The sequence below is a fragment of the Aspergillus mulundensis genome (assembly GCF_003369625.1).
Source record: "Aspergillus mulundensis strain DSM 5745 chromosome Unknown scaffold_0, whole genome shotgun sequence".
In the NCBI taxonomy this organism is placed as follows: domain Eukaryota; kingdom Fungi; phylum Ascomycota; class Eurotiomycetes; order Eurotiales; family Aspergillaceae; genus Aspergillus; species Aspergillus mulundensis.
In genome coordinates this window covers 3,018,373-3,035,158 of record NW_020797888.1, presented here as the reverse complement: position 1 = coordinate 3,035,158, position 16,786 = coordinate 3,018,373, and the positions used below count along the sequence as shown (strand labels likewise).

Here is a 16,786-nt window from a genome sequence, read left to right as displayed (position 1 = left end):
CTAGCTAGGCCACGATAGTAAAGCTATACTTGGTGTGGTTAACTAAGCTAATAGGCAAGGGCTATAATAGGGCAAGTAATATATTATACTTTAATACCTTTTTTACTAAAAGCCCTACTAAAAAAATAAAGTTAAATATATTTTTTAAATAAAAAGTAAATAATATAATATAAAATAATAAAAAATAAGTAAGGTATTATAGTAGGCCGCCCTTATATATAAATAAAATAAAAACTAAAAAAAAAAATTATAAAGTTATTTAAAAATTACCCCCCTTGCTAAAATATTTTATACTAAATTACTTAATAAAATAAAAATATTAAACTTACTTAAGGGGCTTGGTAAGACTATTAATAACTTATTTTTTAATATTAATATATATAAATTTAATATTACTAGCGGCTACTTTTTTATAAATAAAATAATATTTAATTACTATGTGTTTTATATAGGCATAAAATTTTAAATTTTTTAATAAAATAATTATGCCTTAATTATTTATATAAATAAATATTAATTTAATAAAAAGTATTTATATTAAAGCAAGGCGCAAGATATTAAGTTTAATAAAAAGTAATTAAAGTTATAAAAGTTCTTAAGTTATAATTATTTAAAAAATATATTTTAACTTTATTAATAAAAAGGCTATAATAAATTATTTTTTTAAAAAACTAGCTAACTAGCCTGTTAGCTATTTTAAAAATATATTTAAAAGTAAAAATATAGCTATTAGTATAAGTACTAGCCTAGTTAATATTATAATATTTAATAAGGCCTTTACCTTTATATTAATAAAAAATAATAAGGTTTTTTAATATTTTAAAATAATAAAAATAATAAGGTTTTTTAATATTTCAAAATAATAAAAAACGCGTGTTAAGGCTATAATATAATTTTTTAAAAAGAATTATTATATAGTAAAATAAAAGTATAATAATAAAAAAAATATTTAGGCATGTATTAATAAAAATTTAAATAAAAGTATTAATTTATTTTTAGTATAAAAAGATTTTTTTTATTAAGGCCTTATTATTAAACTTTTATAATATAACTTTAAAGTTATATAAAGTTATAAAGTTTTTATAATTTTTAAGGCTAAATTACTTTAAAATATTTTTAATATAATATTTTTAAAAAAGGGAAATACTATTATTTATATAATAAATATTAATAGTAATAAAGTAAGTAAATACTTTATTATTAGTAATTTTAAAGGCGCCTTTAAGCGCCTTAACAACCTTTATAATATTATTTATAAATAAAAAAAAGTATAATATTATTTATATAAAAAAATAAATACTTAGCCGCAGGTAAAAACTAAATAATTAATATATATTTTAATAAATTTAAGTAAAATAAAAAGGCTAGTAAGTATTTTATATTACTTTTTTAATAATTACTTTAGGTTATATAAGGTTTTTAAAAGCAAGCTATATTTACTAGTAATTTTACTATTTTTAGGTACTTTAATAAAAATCTTTTTAAAAAATTTATGTATAGGAAAATAGTAATAATATTAAGAAAATATAGTACCTAGCTATAACAGGTAGCTAGCATAATAAAAAGTTTAAAAAATATTAATTTAGTAATAACTATATATACCTTATAAATCTTATAATTATAGCTAGTAATTTAATAAAAGCCTTTAATAATTAGGTAAGCTTTATAAATATTATTATATTTAATTTTAAATATTTATTTAAGATTAAAAAATTATATATTTTTTTAATAATTAATAACGCGCCACGTGCTATTAAAAAAATAATTATTAAGCTTTTTATAAATAACTATATATTATTTATTTATCTTTAAATAAAAAACTATATTTATATATATTTTTAGCTTATAGCTAGTATTATTTAAGGTTTTAAAAGCAAAGTTTTATTTATTTAACTTGCTAAAATTTACTATAAAAATAATATTATTAATAAAGTTATTAAGGGCAAGCTTATAATTTATAAGAAACTATATAAGATAGTTTAAAAAAAGGTTAAAATTATATATAAAAAAAAGTTTATTTATACTTATTAATTTAAGGTGCTTTTTTATAATTTAACTTAGCGTTTTTAAATAATTTAAATAATATATCTTACTTTCTAGGGGTAAAAAATACTAAGTATTAGCTTTTAAAGCATGGGTGCGTTTTATTAAGCTATTATAATTTTTATTAATTATATTTAAATTTCCCTTCTAAAAAAAAGGGGGGTTTAAAGCAGGATAATATTAAGGCTTTATATTATATAATTTTTAAATTAAAAAGTTTAATATAGGTATTAAAAAATACTAGTTAGTTAATATTTTTAAAGCCACTTTAGGTTATAAGTAATACTATTAAAAAGGTTTTTTTTAAAATAGTTCTTCCTATTTTAAATTTATTTTAAAAGGTTAAGAAATAGGGTTATAAAAAATAAAAATATTTTTATAAAAATTTAATAAAGATTTAAAGCCAGGGGGCGTATGATTTTACTTTTAAAAATATAATTTTTTTTATTTACTTTACTAATAACAAGGCATAAAATATTAAAATTATAATTATTAATAAGTAGCGGGAGGGAAGTGCTTAACTTTTGTAAGGGCGCCCTAGCACCCAGATGTTCTTTACTAATAATAATAAAGCTTGGTAAACTATTTTTAACTAATAAGAATAAAGTATTTAGAACCTTAATAAATTTAACTAAAAAAATTACTTAAAAAACTAAATATACCATGGCCTTTAATCTTTTTATATAAGCCTTATTAAAAGGCCTAAGGCCTTTAAGTAATTTTTTAAGCTATTTTTATTTAAAAAGTAAGTAATATTTAAATATTTTTATATTTACGCCCCTTATAGCCACTTTTTAATTATTAAAGTAATTTAATATAAGGCATGCCTTTAATTTATTACTTAAATAATACTTAAAACCTAAGGTTCCCAAGCTAAGGTCCCTAGTTAAAGCTAATATTATATTAAGTTTTATATAATAATTTATAGTAATAAGGTTTATTAAACTAAATAAGTATTTAAAGTATTTTATATAGGTAATATTAATACTTTATAGTAGTATAACCTAGGTACCTTAGGTATTACTTAATAGCATAACCTAAATTAATATTAGCCCTAATAATTTTTCCCTTTTTAAAAAAATAGATTATCCGCGATCCAGCACTAGCTATCTTAAAAAAATAATAAATTAGTAATTTATAATACTAACTTATTATTATATTATAATATAATAATATTTATTATTATTATTATTTTTATTATTTATTATTCTTAGTTTAAGACCTTAAATAATACCTAATACTTTATTTAAAATACTTTACTATTTATTTATATTTAAAATAGCGCCTAATTATAAAATAGCTTTTTTATTAATTTATTTTAAGTTTGGTTTTTTTAAACTTTGAACTTTAAATTACTTTTATATAACTAGTTTATATAACTTTATTCTAGCTTTTATTTACTCCTTTACCTTATTTTTTTTAATTATAATTAAGTAAAATTATTTTTTTTAGTGCTGCGCTGTGTTTAATAAATATTAAAAAAATATAGCTAAGAGCTTTTTTTTACTAAAAATTAAAAAAATAAAATTTAAATAAAACCTTAAGGGGCCCTTATTTTTAAAAATTATTTTTTTAATTACTTGTCTAGTTTTTCCCCCGCTAGTAAGTACCTTAAATAATTTTAAATTAAGCTTTTAAGGCTTTTTTTTAAGTAATAATAAATAATTAACTATAAATAGCGCCCTTTTATTTTATTAATTTTAAAAATAATTTTTTTAGCCTGTGTTTATATAGAGGGCTTTACTTTAATAATAAGTATTTTTTTATTTATAATAGCCTGTCCGGAGGTATTCTAGTAATAATATATTAATATTAAAATATATTAATTTAGGACTTATTAAAATAATTTATAACTTATTTTATTATTATTTTTTATCCCCCGCCAGGCCACTATTAATTAACTTTTTACTAATATATATAATTATTTTAGGCTTTTTAAGCCTAATAATATATTTTTTTAATTTTTTTCTTGGCTTGTTAAGTGTTTTAAATAAAAATATTTTAAATAATAATAATAATAATAATAATAATAATAATAATAATAATAGTAATGCCACGCTTTTTATAATTACTTTTTTTATTTTTATTTTAACTTTTTTTACTTTTATTATAACTAGTCCTACCCTTTTAATAAAGGTAACTTTTTTTTATTCCCTTTTGGACAGCTTTTAGTATAAATAATTAATAGCTTTTAAATATGCTTTTATTACCCCAAGGTAATCTTTTATAATAATAAAAAAATAAAAAATAAAAATAGTTAGTAGATTCTTATTACTAATAATAAATTAAAGGTATTTCCTAAGGGGAACCTCTATAGGCCTTATTATAATTATATTTTTTAAGGTCCAGGGTTAGCGTGTGTTTACTATTACTTTAATAATAATAAATATAAACCTATTTTTATTTATATATTTAATAATATTAATATTTTATAGTGCTTGCCTACTAATAAAAGCCTGGTAAAATATATAAGCATGTAAAAAAAGTTTAATAAATATATTAAAAATATTAYTAAGGCTTTTAATAAGGTGCTAGTAAAAATTTAATTAATAAATAACTTATATTATACTATTTTTTTACTTATTAATAAGCTTTATTTATTTACTGGCAAGTTTTTAATTACTTTTAATAAAGGGTATTAAAAGATTTATAATAAAAATATATTTAATATAACTAATCTTACTATTATAGTAATCCTAGATTTTACTTTTTAAAAGCTTTTATATTTTTATTCATGCCCTTATAGCATGTAGCTAGCTTTTAGGTTAATAGTTTTATATTATTTAATATTTTATTTATTTTTTATTTTTAAAAAAAGATTTTTTTTAATATACTTTTATAAATATAATTTATAAATTTTAGTAGTCTAGAGCGGTTTAGGTTATAGTTTATTAAATTTTAAAATTATATAAAATAAAAAAAAGGTAACTATTTTTACCTAGGTTCTTAATATATAAGTTTAATATTATTTTTAGGTAATTTAGATCCTATTAAAAGGCGTTTTATTTATAATAGTGGTTTATTAAATCTTTAAACCTTTTAAAATATAAAAAAAAGTTAACTACTTTACTAGTTTTTTAGCTTTAGTAATATAAAAACCTAGTAAGTAAAAAATTATTACCACTTTTTTTTAAACCAGGGGCATTCTAGTGTTATTTTAGCTAGTTTATAATAATTTTAAAGCCTTTTATATATACTAAAAATTTTTAAGTAGCTTTTATAAGTTTTTATAGCTAGGGTAGCCTTTTTATTTAATTAAAAACTAGTTTAATTTATAAGCATGTCATTTAGTAAAAATAGGTTTAACTTTATATTCTTACTTTTTATTAATAAGTTTTACATTAGGTATTTTTTTTTTTTAAAATTTGGGTTGCTTGGTGTAAGGCTTTAGTAAAAATATATAAAATATTAAATAAATTTTTAACTAAGTATAATAATTAATAAGCCAAAGTTAATATACCTACTTTTTAATAGGTTTAATAATTTTAAAAGGACTATTAAACTTTTAGTTAAGTTTTTTATTCAGCTAAATTATTTTAATATTACATAGTAATAGTAAAATATTATTTTTAATTTTAAATTTAGTAAGGGTATGCTTTTTATTATAATAAAGGGCTTGCTTTTTTAAGCCTTATTTATATAGTTTTATAATTTATCCTGTAACTTTTATAATTAATAAAGTTTATTTTTTAATAAAAAATATAATATTTTTTTATAATTTTTTAATAAAAGAATAATAGGTTTTTAGCCGTGCAAGGCTATTTAGGGTGTATACCTAGTTATATTATACTTTAAGTTATTATAAGTAAATAATATAGCTAGCAAAAATATAACCTAGTTATTTTACTAAAAGTTATAATAAATATATAAGTATATTTTAAGTATTTAATTTTATTATTTAATTTAATTATTTAATTATAAATAATACATAGTGCTAAGGTGTTTTTTAATTTATAATATTTAATAAAATAATTACTAATAACCTAAGGTAAATAATAAGCCTTAGTTAATAACTAGGCTTTTAGGCACCCCTGTATTATATATTATTTTTTTTAATAAATTTATTAGCTAGCTTTTTAGTGTTAACTTTTTAAGTAATAAAAATATATTTTACTTTTTTATTAAAATAATTTATTATTACTAATATTATGTTATATACACGGCCTTTATATTTTAATAAAAGTAAGTTAATAATAAAGTTTATAAATAAATTTTTTTATAATATATTTAAAATTAGTAAAAAGGTAAGCTAGTCTTAAGCTAGCTATTATAAAGCTTTAAACCTTTAATATAAAAAATACCCTTTAATATATTTTTATATTTTTTTATTAAAATCTTTTTATTAAAACTTATACTTAAATAGCTTAATAATACACCTATAATTAAAGTAGCTTAAATAAAAATTATTATAATATACCCTTATAATTTTATACTATAATATAAATATAAAAAAAATATAAATGGCCTTTTAATAAAAAAAAGATTATTTTTTACATGCTAGTACTTTAAATAAAAGCCCTGCCTTATTTTAACTAAAATTATTTTTTTTAATTATTATTAAATATAGCTAGTATAAGCATTTTTATATTAGGCTTTAAGTAGCTTTTACTAAAGGGGTTTTATAATTAGTTTAGCGGGTTTTTTTTCACGGGCTGCTTTTATAATTTATAACCTATAATATATTAGCCCCAGGAGCTAATACTTTTTTTAATTTTTTTTAAAGGGGTAGCTAGGCTTTTTAACACCTATTTAATATTAATTTAGTTAAAAAATAATTTTAACTTCTTTTATAAAGTTAAAAGTAAATTAACTTAGTACTTTTTATTCCTTGCTTAATAATCTAGGTGCCTTAATAATATATTTATTAAATTAAACCTTTCTGGCCTATACTTAATCTTAAAGTTATAGGCTATTAATAATTTTACTTAATAAGCTTACCTTTAATTTAAGACCTTTATTTTAAAAAAGTACTATAAATTATTATAATTATATTATACATGTATAAAATATATAAAGCCCTTTAAATAATATTACTTCTTTTTAAAAAACTTAATAATTATAAGTAATTTTTTATTATAAACCTTGTATTTTAGCTTTGGTTTATAAAATTATTAAAAGTAAAAAGTAATAAACTACTGTAGTGGGGTTGCACCCCAACATTAATTCCTGTAGTACTTATAGCCTTACTACCTGCCTCCTATACCTAGTCCATTATTCACCCTAATACATACGTTCTCTTTCCTACTATTGTTCCTGCCTGTACTACGTACCGTCCATTCCTAGGATACTGCCACCATTTGGCTCCTTTAGCTCCCATGCTCTAGTACTGCCCCTCCACACTACCACTAGTTTTACTTTTTTTTACTAGGTATTTTTTCCTAATTTAACTATATAATAATACTAGCTATAGTAAAACCTAATATATTTATAATAATAAAAATCTTTTTTTAAGTTAAAATACTATAATACTAAAGGCTGGGTAAAAGTAAATTTAATTTTTTTAAAAGCTTTTTATGCGTTGTCTAGCTATAAAAAAGGGCTATTTTTACGCCTTTTAATTATGCTTTTTAAAAGCTATATTATAGGGCGAGTTACTCTAGTATATTTTTTAATAAATTATTTAAAATAATTTATAAACCCTAATAAAATTTATAATTTATAATATAATATTAATACTAGCTAATTAATAATTATTTAACTTTATACTAGGTTAATAAATATTTTGCCCTAGCTAATAATAAAGCTAAGAAACTTTACCTTTTTTTAGTAAAAATTATACTTTAATAACTTTATATATAAATTATGCTTTTACAAGCATTTTAGAACTTTTTAAACATGCTAAATATACTTTTTTTAGTTTTTAAGAAAATTAGGATATTATTTAGGTAAACCATATAAAAATTATTAAAAACCTTGCTTATTATTATATTAATATAAAATTAAAATATTATAAGTATATTAATAAAATTAAATAGTATAACTATATATTTATAGTAGCTATACTAGGTTTAAAACACTATTTTTTACTTATTTTCCTGCTTTATAAATGTGGTAATACATGTTATAAAGGTTAAGTTTAATAAAGTATTATATATTTACTAATTAATTTATAAGTTTGTTAATATAAGGCAACGGGTAATAATTTTTTTAGGTTATTATATTTAAACCTTAATAATTAATATATTAATATAAAAATTTATTTACTTTTTAGGTAAGAAAAATAGGTACTTTTATTAAACTTTAAAATAGCTATATTTACCCTTTTACTAATATTTTATTAAGATACTTTTTTTAAAGTTAATAATTTATAATAAAAAAAGGCTATAAATAGGCCCCTAAAAAGATATTTTACCTTTTTTTAAAAAGATTTTATAATATACTTTTTTACTTAAAAGTTAAAATACTTTTTTTTAAAAAAGACCCTGCTTTATTTAGTGTATTAAAAAGGTAGGACTATAACTAGTTTACCTTTAGTTTTTTTTTAATTTATATAAGACTAAAAGCACAGGACCCTTTTTTATTATTTTAATAAATTTTTTTATTAATTTAATTTAAAAGCATGGGGTATAATGCTGCCAATGCTATTAACTAGTAGTTAAAAAAATATTTAAATTTACTTTAGTTATTTAAGGCTATTTAAGCACGGCTTGGTACTTATTATAAATAAAATTAATAATATAAAATATTATGTTAAATATTTTTATTTTATTAATAAAATTATAAATTTATATTTTAGTTTTAAATTAGCTATAGCACAAAGTAGTCTTTTTATTAGTATATTAAACTAGTTATAGTATTTAGTTTGTAGCTATTTAAATTTTTTACTTTTTTAAAAATTAAACTAAAAAAAATTTATACTAGCCCTAGTATGCAGCAAAGCTTTAAACTATTTATTTAAATTATTTTTTTAAACTTATAAATTTACTAGAATAGGAAATATAATAGGTTTATTTATACTAGTTAAAGTTAATAGCTTAAGGCCTAGTAATTATTATTTAGTTTTCAATTTTTTATTTACTTTTATTTTAATTAGGTAATTTTTTATAAAATGCCCTTTTGCGCCGCATGTATAGTAATAATTTTTTTTTATTTATTTCTTTTTTTAGGCAAGAGCTAATACTTAACTTGCGCTAGCTTTTACCTACTAGTTTTATTTTTAAAGCTATAATAATTTTTTAACCTTATTTTTTTAAGGGCTATCCTAATAAATTTTAATTTTTTTTTATTTATTAAAACGCCTTTATTTTAGCTCTAGTTACCGCCCTTTATTAAATTCTTATTTTTTATAATAAAAGGGTTTTTATTATTTTTTTAACTATTATTTTTAGGCGCTTTTACCTTTTCGCGTGCTAAAATTAACTTATATTAAGTTATTTTTATATTAATAACTTTAAAGGTAATTAAAAATTTTTATAAACATGTTATATACTGCTAATATAGCTTATTTAATATATAAATATAAATAATAGCCTTTTTATAAGTGCCCCGGAGGGGGTTAAAAACTATTTTTAAAATCTTATTAATTATACCTTTAGTAATTAGCTGTTTTAATATTTATTTATAAAATATTTTATTTTTTAACTAGCTTAATTTTTCTTAGGTTAACTTATAAATATATAAACTTTTTAAATATTACCCACGTGGGTAGCTTAGTAAGCTTTTTTTATTTTATATACTACTTATATTATATATTTTTTTTAACTTTACTTACTAAGTAAATAACTTTATTTATTTTAGTGCTATATTATATAAGAGCTTTATTAAATATATTTCTAAAATTATCAAAAAATATTTTTAATTTTATTAAGTTTTTATTATTAAAAATTTTAATATTTAGGGGCTTTAGTTTTTTTAGCTTAAGATTATTTTATAATAATTACCGTGCTAATGCCTTAATAACCTTATTTTTAATAAATATTTAAAATTATTTATATGCTTGGTCCTAGTTAGGCAATATTTTATTTATAATATTATTATTATTATTTACGCTTGGTAAGTTAAATAGCTTTTTAAAATTTTTAGCAGGTAAAGGTAGCCTATTTAACTATTAATATTTTTTAATTTATTAAGTTATTTACTTACCCTTATTAAGCTTTAGTTTTAATAGCATGTTTTATTATAATATTATAGTAAATAACCCAGCCACAKGCGTTTTTAAGGTAGTGTTTTTAATTAAAATAGCGTTTATTATAATATACTTAAGATTAATATATTATATAAGATTTTTTAAAAAAATAAGGTAGTAAAGAATTTTTTTAAGCCTTACTTATTAAAAAAATAAGTTATTTAATTTATAGTTTAAGTTATTAACCTTAATAATAAGGGTGTTATTAAATATTAGTAATATAAGTTTAAATAAAAATAATAGTTTTAAACTTTTTTATACCTAAATCTATATTTTAAAAATTTTAATTAAAATAGCTTTAGTTTGCCTTTATTTATTTAAAAATTTAGTTTAAAATACTATATTAATAATATTTAAAAATTAATAAAAAAAGTAATTTTAACTATAAGGGCGCCCTAGCATTTAAATATTTTTTATTAATAATAATAAAGCTTAGTAAAGTATTTTTAATTAATAAAAATAAAGTATTTAAAACCTTAATAAATTTAACTAAAAAAATTACTTAAAAAATTAAATATACCATAGCCTTTAATTTTTTTATATAAGTTTTATTAAAAGGCCTAAGGCCTTTAAGTAATTTTTTAAGCTATTTTTATTTAAAATATAAATAATATTTAAATATTTTTTATTCACGCCCCTTATAATTACTTTTTAATTATTAAGGTAATTTAATATAAAATATATTTTAAGTTTACTATTTAAATAATATTTAAAACCTAAGGTCCCTAAGCTAAGGTCCTTAGTTAAAGCTAATATTATATTAAGTTTTATATAGTAATTTATAATAATAAGGTTTATTAAGCTAAATAGGTGCCTAGGCATCCTATATAGGTAATGTTAATGCTTCGCGGTGGCGTGACCTGGGTGCCTCAGGCATTGCTTGATGGCGTGACCTGGATCAATGTCGGCCCTGACAACTTTTTAAAAATAATATTATAAATAGTAATAACTTGCTTTAATTTAAGGTTATAAACTTTATATAAATTTTTAAAGTATTTCATAAAGCAGCCCTTGGCCATATAAGGGTTAATTTTTATTTTATATATTTTTTTAAAAATAAGGTAAAAGTATTTATATTTTAGCATGTATTAATAAAAAATATTAAGTTATATTTTATTAAGTGCTTTATAGGGTGTTTACTAATAATTTTATAATAAAAATAATTATTAATATAAATAATAGTAAAAACTAGGTAATTTTAAAAAAACTTTAGGAGTTAGTTTTTTATTATAATAAATATAACTAGTTTAATAATATAATAATTTTTTATTTTAGTAATTAAATTTAGTGCTAAGTAATATTTTAATACTAAATTAAAAATAATATTATAGTTTTTATAATATAACTTAAGTAATTAATATTTTAAAATATTATTATAATAAATATACTTTATTTTTAACTTTAGTTATATATATAGTTAATTATAAAGTTAAAGGAACTTTTTAAAAAGTTTTTTTTTTATAATAAATACCTAGTAAAACTAAAAGGCCTTATTAATAAATATAATAAAGTATAAAACACTTACTTACCCATGTATTAATATAGGCCTGTAAATATTTATATATATAATATTATCTAGCTAGCAGCCAAGATTCCTAGTTAGATTTTATTTTATTAAGGGGAGTATTATTTCTTTATTAATAATATATAGCTTATATTATTAAACTAGTAGGTTTTTATATAATTTAAGGCTAATAATATATTAAAAAAAATTTTTAATCTTTTTTTTTAAATACATGGGTAGCCTATTAATAAACTAAATATATAAAAATTATTTTATTAAAAACCTTTACCCAGGCTGCTATTAAATTCTTAAGTAAAATTATACTTTAATTAAGTATAAAAGTATTTACAAGCGCGGTAATTACCTTAAAAAAGTATTAATATTTAAATAAAAATAATAATAAGATTTAAGCAAGGTGGTATATATAACTAGGGATTTATATTAAGTAAGTTTAATAATAATAATAATATTAAATATTATATAAATATTATTATTTACAAGCTATTTAATTAATAATAAATTATAAGCTAAGCTAGGCGTGTATTAAATATTTTTTAATAAAAAACTTTTAATTTATTATATACTAAACTTATTAATAATACCTAATATAATATTACTATAGCCTTTAATAAAAAACTTATTATTATTAGCTATTTTAACTAGAACTCTAGCATATTTAAATAATATAAAGTTATACTTAAAGTATATTATATAGTAAAAGGTGTTAAAATTAAATATTTAATTATTATTAATAGCTAGTTTAATATTTATATAAGTTAATTTAATATAAAAATTTAGCTTATTAATACTAAGGTTTAGTTATATAAATATAAAATTCGCGTATATAAAGTTAAAGTTAATATTAATAATATTAGTACTTAAAAAGGCCTGTAAAGCATTAGGTAAAAATATTAAAAAAAACCTTAAGTTAATTTCTAAGTTAATTATTATAAAGTACTAGTAATAATATTTTTTACTTATATAATATTTATAAAAGCAGAGGTACTATAGCCTTTTTTACCTTTTTTTTTATAATATTTAGATTTACCACCGTGGTCTTAACAGGCGCTAGCACTAGTACCTTTAAAGTTATTTTTATTTTATAACTAGGTATTTACTAAATTCCTAATATAAGTTAAAAAAAATAACTATTATATAATTAATAATATATACACTATATAGTGCTATAATTTTTAATAAAAATAAAATTATTATAACTAAAGTAGCTAGTAATATTAATAATATATTAAGTAATTTTAAATATTTATATTTAATTAAGTTTAAACTATAAGGAAAGTAAATAAATATTATTAATACTTTAATAAAATATTATATATAGCTAAGTAATAAAAAGCTATATATTATATAAGCTAAAAAATACTATAGTAAAAAAATACTATATAACTTATTAATTAAGGGTTTAAATAATTACTAGCTTAATAATAGTATTTTTAAACTTTATAAAAAATTATTTTAGTTACTAATTAATATATTTTATTATATTAAGTATTTACTAGCTTTTTTAAAAAAGCTAATATTAAATAAGTTATATAGCTTTTATAGGTAATAAAAGGCCTGGGTAATACTTTAAAGGCTAAAAATTTAGTTTATATATTATATATAAAGTATTAATTATAAAAATAATAATAAAAAAAAAGTTATATTATATTTAGCGCCCTTACTTTACTTTTATTTTAATATTTTAAAAAGTTTAAATACTTATTTAATTTTTAATAATAAGCTTAGTAACTTAATTTTAAGCCATGTTATTTTTATTAATATATTTAATAATAATAATAGCTTGTTTTAATAAATACTTATAAAAAAACTTTTTTAATAATAAGCTAAAAACAAGGCAGTTTAAATTAAAGTATAATTTTAAAAAATTTATGCTATAAATAATAGTTTTTTTAATTATTAAGCCGTGTAATAACTTTATAAAAGTTAAAAACTAATAATAATAATATTAATTATATTATAAATAAATTTATACACAGCCCTAATATATAGGGGTAGTATAAAAATTATATAAAATAAATAATTAAAAAATTTATACCAGGCGGCTAAAAATCTTAATATTATATAAAAATATTTTTAACTTAATAAATATTTAAAGTAAGTAAATTTTAAAAAAAGGTAGTAATAAGAAAAGTAATTATATATAAATAAATATAATATTTTAATAAAAGAAGCTACCTAGGGCATATAACCTTTTAAAAATAAAAGCTTAAAAATTATATTTAGCTAGGTTATAATAATAAAGCTATACTTGGTATAGCTAACTAAGCTAATAGGCAAGGGCTATAGTGGGGCGAGCAGTATACTACGCTCCGATAGTGTTTTACCTTGCTAAGCGATGGTTGGATTGGAAGTACCTAGATTTTATCGATGGGATACAGACTAAGATATTGGGATAAGGAAGCTTCAGGCAATCATTTAGATAAGATTTCAATCACAAACTATCTCGATAGAGTTATGCCCTGTCTTTTATGAAGAAATGACCATCATCGGCACTTCTACGGCTGTAGCACGAATACACCACGCTATTGAGAACACCAAGCCGCCGACAGCCCCCGATCGCTGGCCACAAAGTCACAGTCTCAGACCGGGTTCGGAAACAAACGAAAGGACCAGTGCTGAACTGACGGAGAAATGAAGGTACAAGCCATGATATGTCCCTTTAAATGGCATCTGGTAGTGGACATGTATGGGAAAGGCGCTAGATGCAGTGGCTGATGGATTCGTATGGCGAGCTGATTCTCAACCTAGTGATCCAATGATGCATCACAATACCGTGTCGACGCATAGTACTGCACGATTTCCTAGTACCGCAGCCGATCTGACATATCCTTCAACCCGGCAAGGAAACTGTCTTGCACATCGCAGCGCGACTGATACGCTGTTTGCAGTTCCTCCTTTTCCCGGGCTATGGTTGCTACTTTCTCCGTCTCAGCCAAAAGACGCCGCTGTAGTGCTTCGATAGTGACTGTCAAATCCTCCTTTTCCTTGGAGAGTGACTTAATCTCTGAAGTTTGGTTGACGTGGGTTCTCTGCAGCCTCAGAACATAGTCGATCATTTCCTCGGCGTCCTTTGTCATGACCTCCATTTTTTCTTGTTCACTCTTGAGACGAATCTCTAGCTGCTGGATACGTGGATCATCATGGTCTGCTTGATCACGAGTGTCGGCTTGCTGCTGCTGGGATAAATGTGTCACTTGTTGCTCGTCTTGGGCCATCTGCACGGTTGTATGCAAAGCGTCATCTTCATCCAAAGTATGCCCGCAACCCCGACTGTCCTCCCTCTCGAAGACCTTCTCCGTCTCAAGGGCTAATTGTGTGGCTATTACCTCGTCTTGTACCTTCTGGACCGTTCCGCAAAGAGCGTTACACTCGCCCGAAGTACGCACCCGTACCTGGGCCGCCTCCGTCAGGGCTAAACGTGTGGTCTGGAGCTCCAAGGCCAGTTTTTGGTTCTCTCGTCGTAGCGTATCGTTCTCCTCTTTCTGTCTTTTCAGATCCTGAGCCATCAAAAAGTTATGGTCATTGGCTAGCGTGCGGTAGCCCTCCAGGAGGGTGATCATCGCATTGTTGCTTTCATTGATGCACCGTATATTCTTATCCCTTATTGCAACGAGTTCATCGAGCGTTGTCGATTCTGAGCTTGGGCGTTCATTGAGTCGAGCCAGCTCCTGGGTGACGGTCCCCAGCACGATGGTACTGCGCTGGGCAGCTGCTGGCAATGCCAGAGATTGCAATGTAGCATTCTGTGCTGAGATACCGGCCTCCGGAGTAGAGTGCTGAGGTTGAAGGCCAGAGCTTTGCTCGTTGTCTGCTCCCTTTGCCACATCAGTCCCCTCGTTGGACCCAAACATTTGCTCGTCGTCGTGAAGTGCAAGCGAGAGACCGACATCACTCAGATCCTCGTGGTCGGTGTCGGTGGATGGTGTCCTCTCCGGTGGAGTTTGGCCCGGTTGCCAAATTGGGACGCCCTTTACGACGCGTCAGCATACACTGCCTCACAAACTGTACATATTCTGCGGTGGACCAGGAACCAGTTAGGGTAGGTTGACCAACATTTCCATTTTGTCCGGCAATTCGATCGTCGCTTCCACCAGTAGCAAGTCCAGAACAACTCTGATTTGGGTTGGTGCTGGCACCACTTCTCGTCATATGGGAATGTCCGAGACGCTTTTTCACTTCAAGCGCTCTAGCCCGGCACCTTATCGCAATCGGGCTTCGTCCTGGAAATTCATCCTGATATTTCTGCCGCAGTAGTAAATCAGCATCAATGAATAAACAACGCTGCCCGACGCACTGGGCTTGCAGCTTGTGGGATCTCAAACCACCACCACCCGCTTGAGGTCAGAAAAACATGTACAGGTTGCCAACGTACTTTACTAAATCCCCGTAGACTCATGTCTGAATCCTGCTCCCTAAGCCGCTTCAGCTTTTTGTCCTCGCGCTGAGACCATTCACTCCCTCTCCCCATGTTTCTAGAACGGGTATCGACTGTACAGGAGGTCGCACCGTGTGATACTGTGGATACTAGACCCCAAATCATGGGGTCAAGTTAGGCTTCATCATAACTCCTGATGCAGTGGGCGGGTGTTACCAGCTAGAATAGCCCCGAGCTCGATGTCCGGACAACCAAAGAGCTTGGAGGATTAGTGAACACGGAATAGGGAAGGAAGAACAATTGAGTCAGCAATGGTGACGCGGTGGGAGGAAGTGGACGAAGCAAACTGCCTTGAGGAGCTTGTGATCTGCGGGTCCATGGGCGTGGTAGCGGAAAAGGACCGAGAGTGGAGGAGTGTCAGAAAATAAAAGATTGGCTGTGAAATGGCAGGTGACTGTACCGCCCAACAAGGCCATGAACATTGAAATTGGAAATTAAACAACTGGTGTCTGTTCAATATCATGGTCCTCTCAGTCTACTAACTAAGGAAGCGAGGAGGATAGCGCTGACATTCTGCTAAGATCCATATCGAATATTCATACTGCGGACCCGATACACAGAACTGCACCAAAAGCAATTTGATTAGCCGCCAAGGTTATACTAAGACATCGCCTACCAAACTATGCGAAGCTCTCGCATGGTGCATATAGTCGTGCCC

At 23.1% G+C, this 16,786-nt stretch overlaps 1 protein-coding gene across 1 annotated transcript; it reads right to left on the bottom strand.

Moving 5' to 3' along the window:
• Positions 1 to 14,494: 14,494 nt before the first annotated feature.
• Positions 14,495 to 16,161, bottom strand: DSM5745_00751 (uncharacterized protein; the record flags this gene model as incomplete). Its single annotated transcript, XM_026742767.1, has 3 exons — positions 14,495 to 15,661; positions 15,747 to 15,935; positions 15,988 to 16,161. The coding sequence occupies 3 exons, from the start codon at positions 16,159 to 16,161 to the stop codon at positions 14,495 to 14,497; spliced, it is 1,530 nt and encodes a 509-aa protein (XP_026608612.1).
• Positions 16,162 to 16,786: the final 625 nt, after the last annotated feature.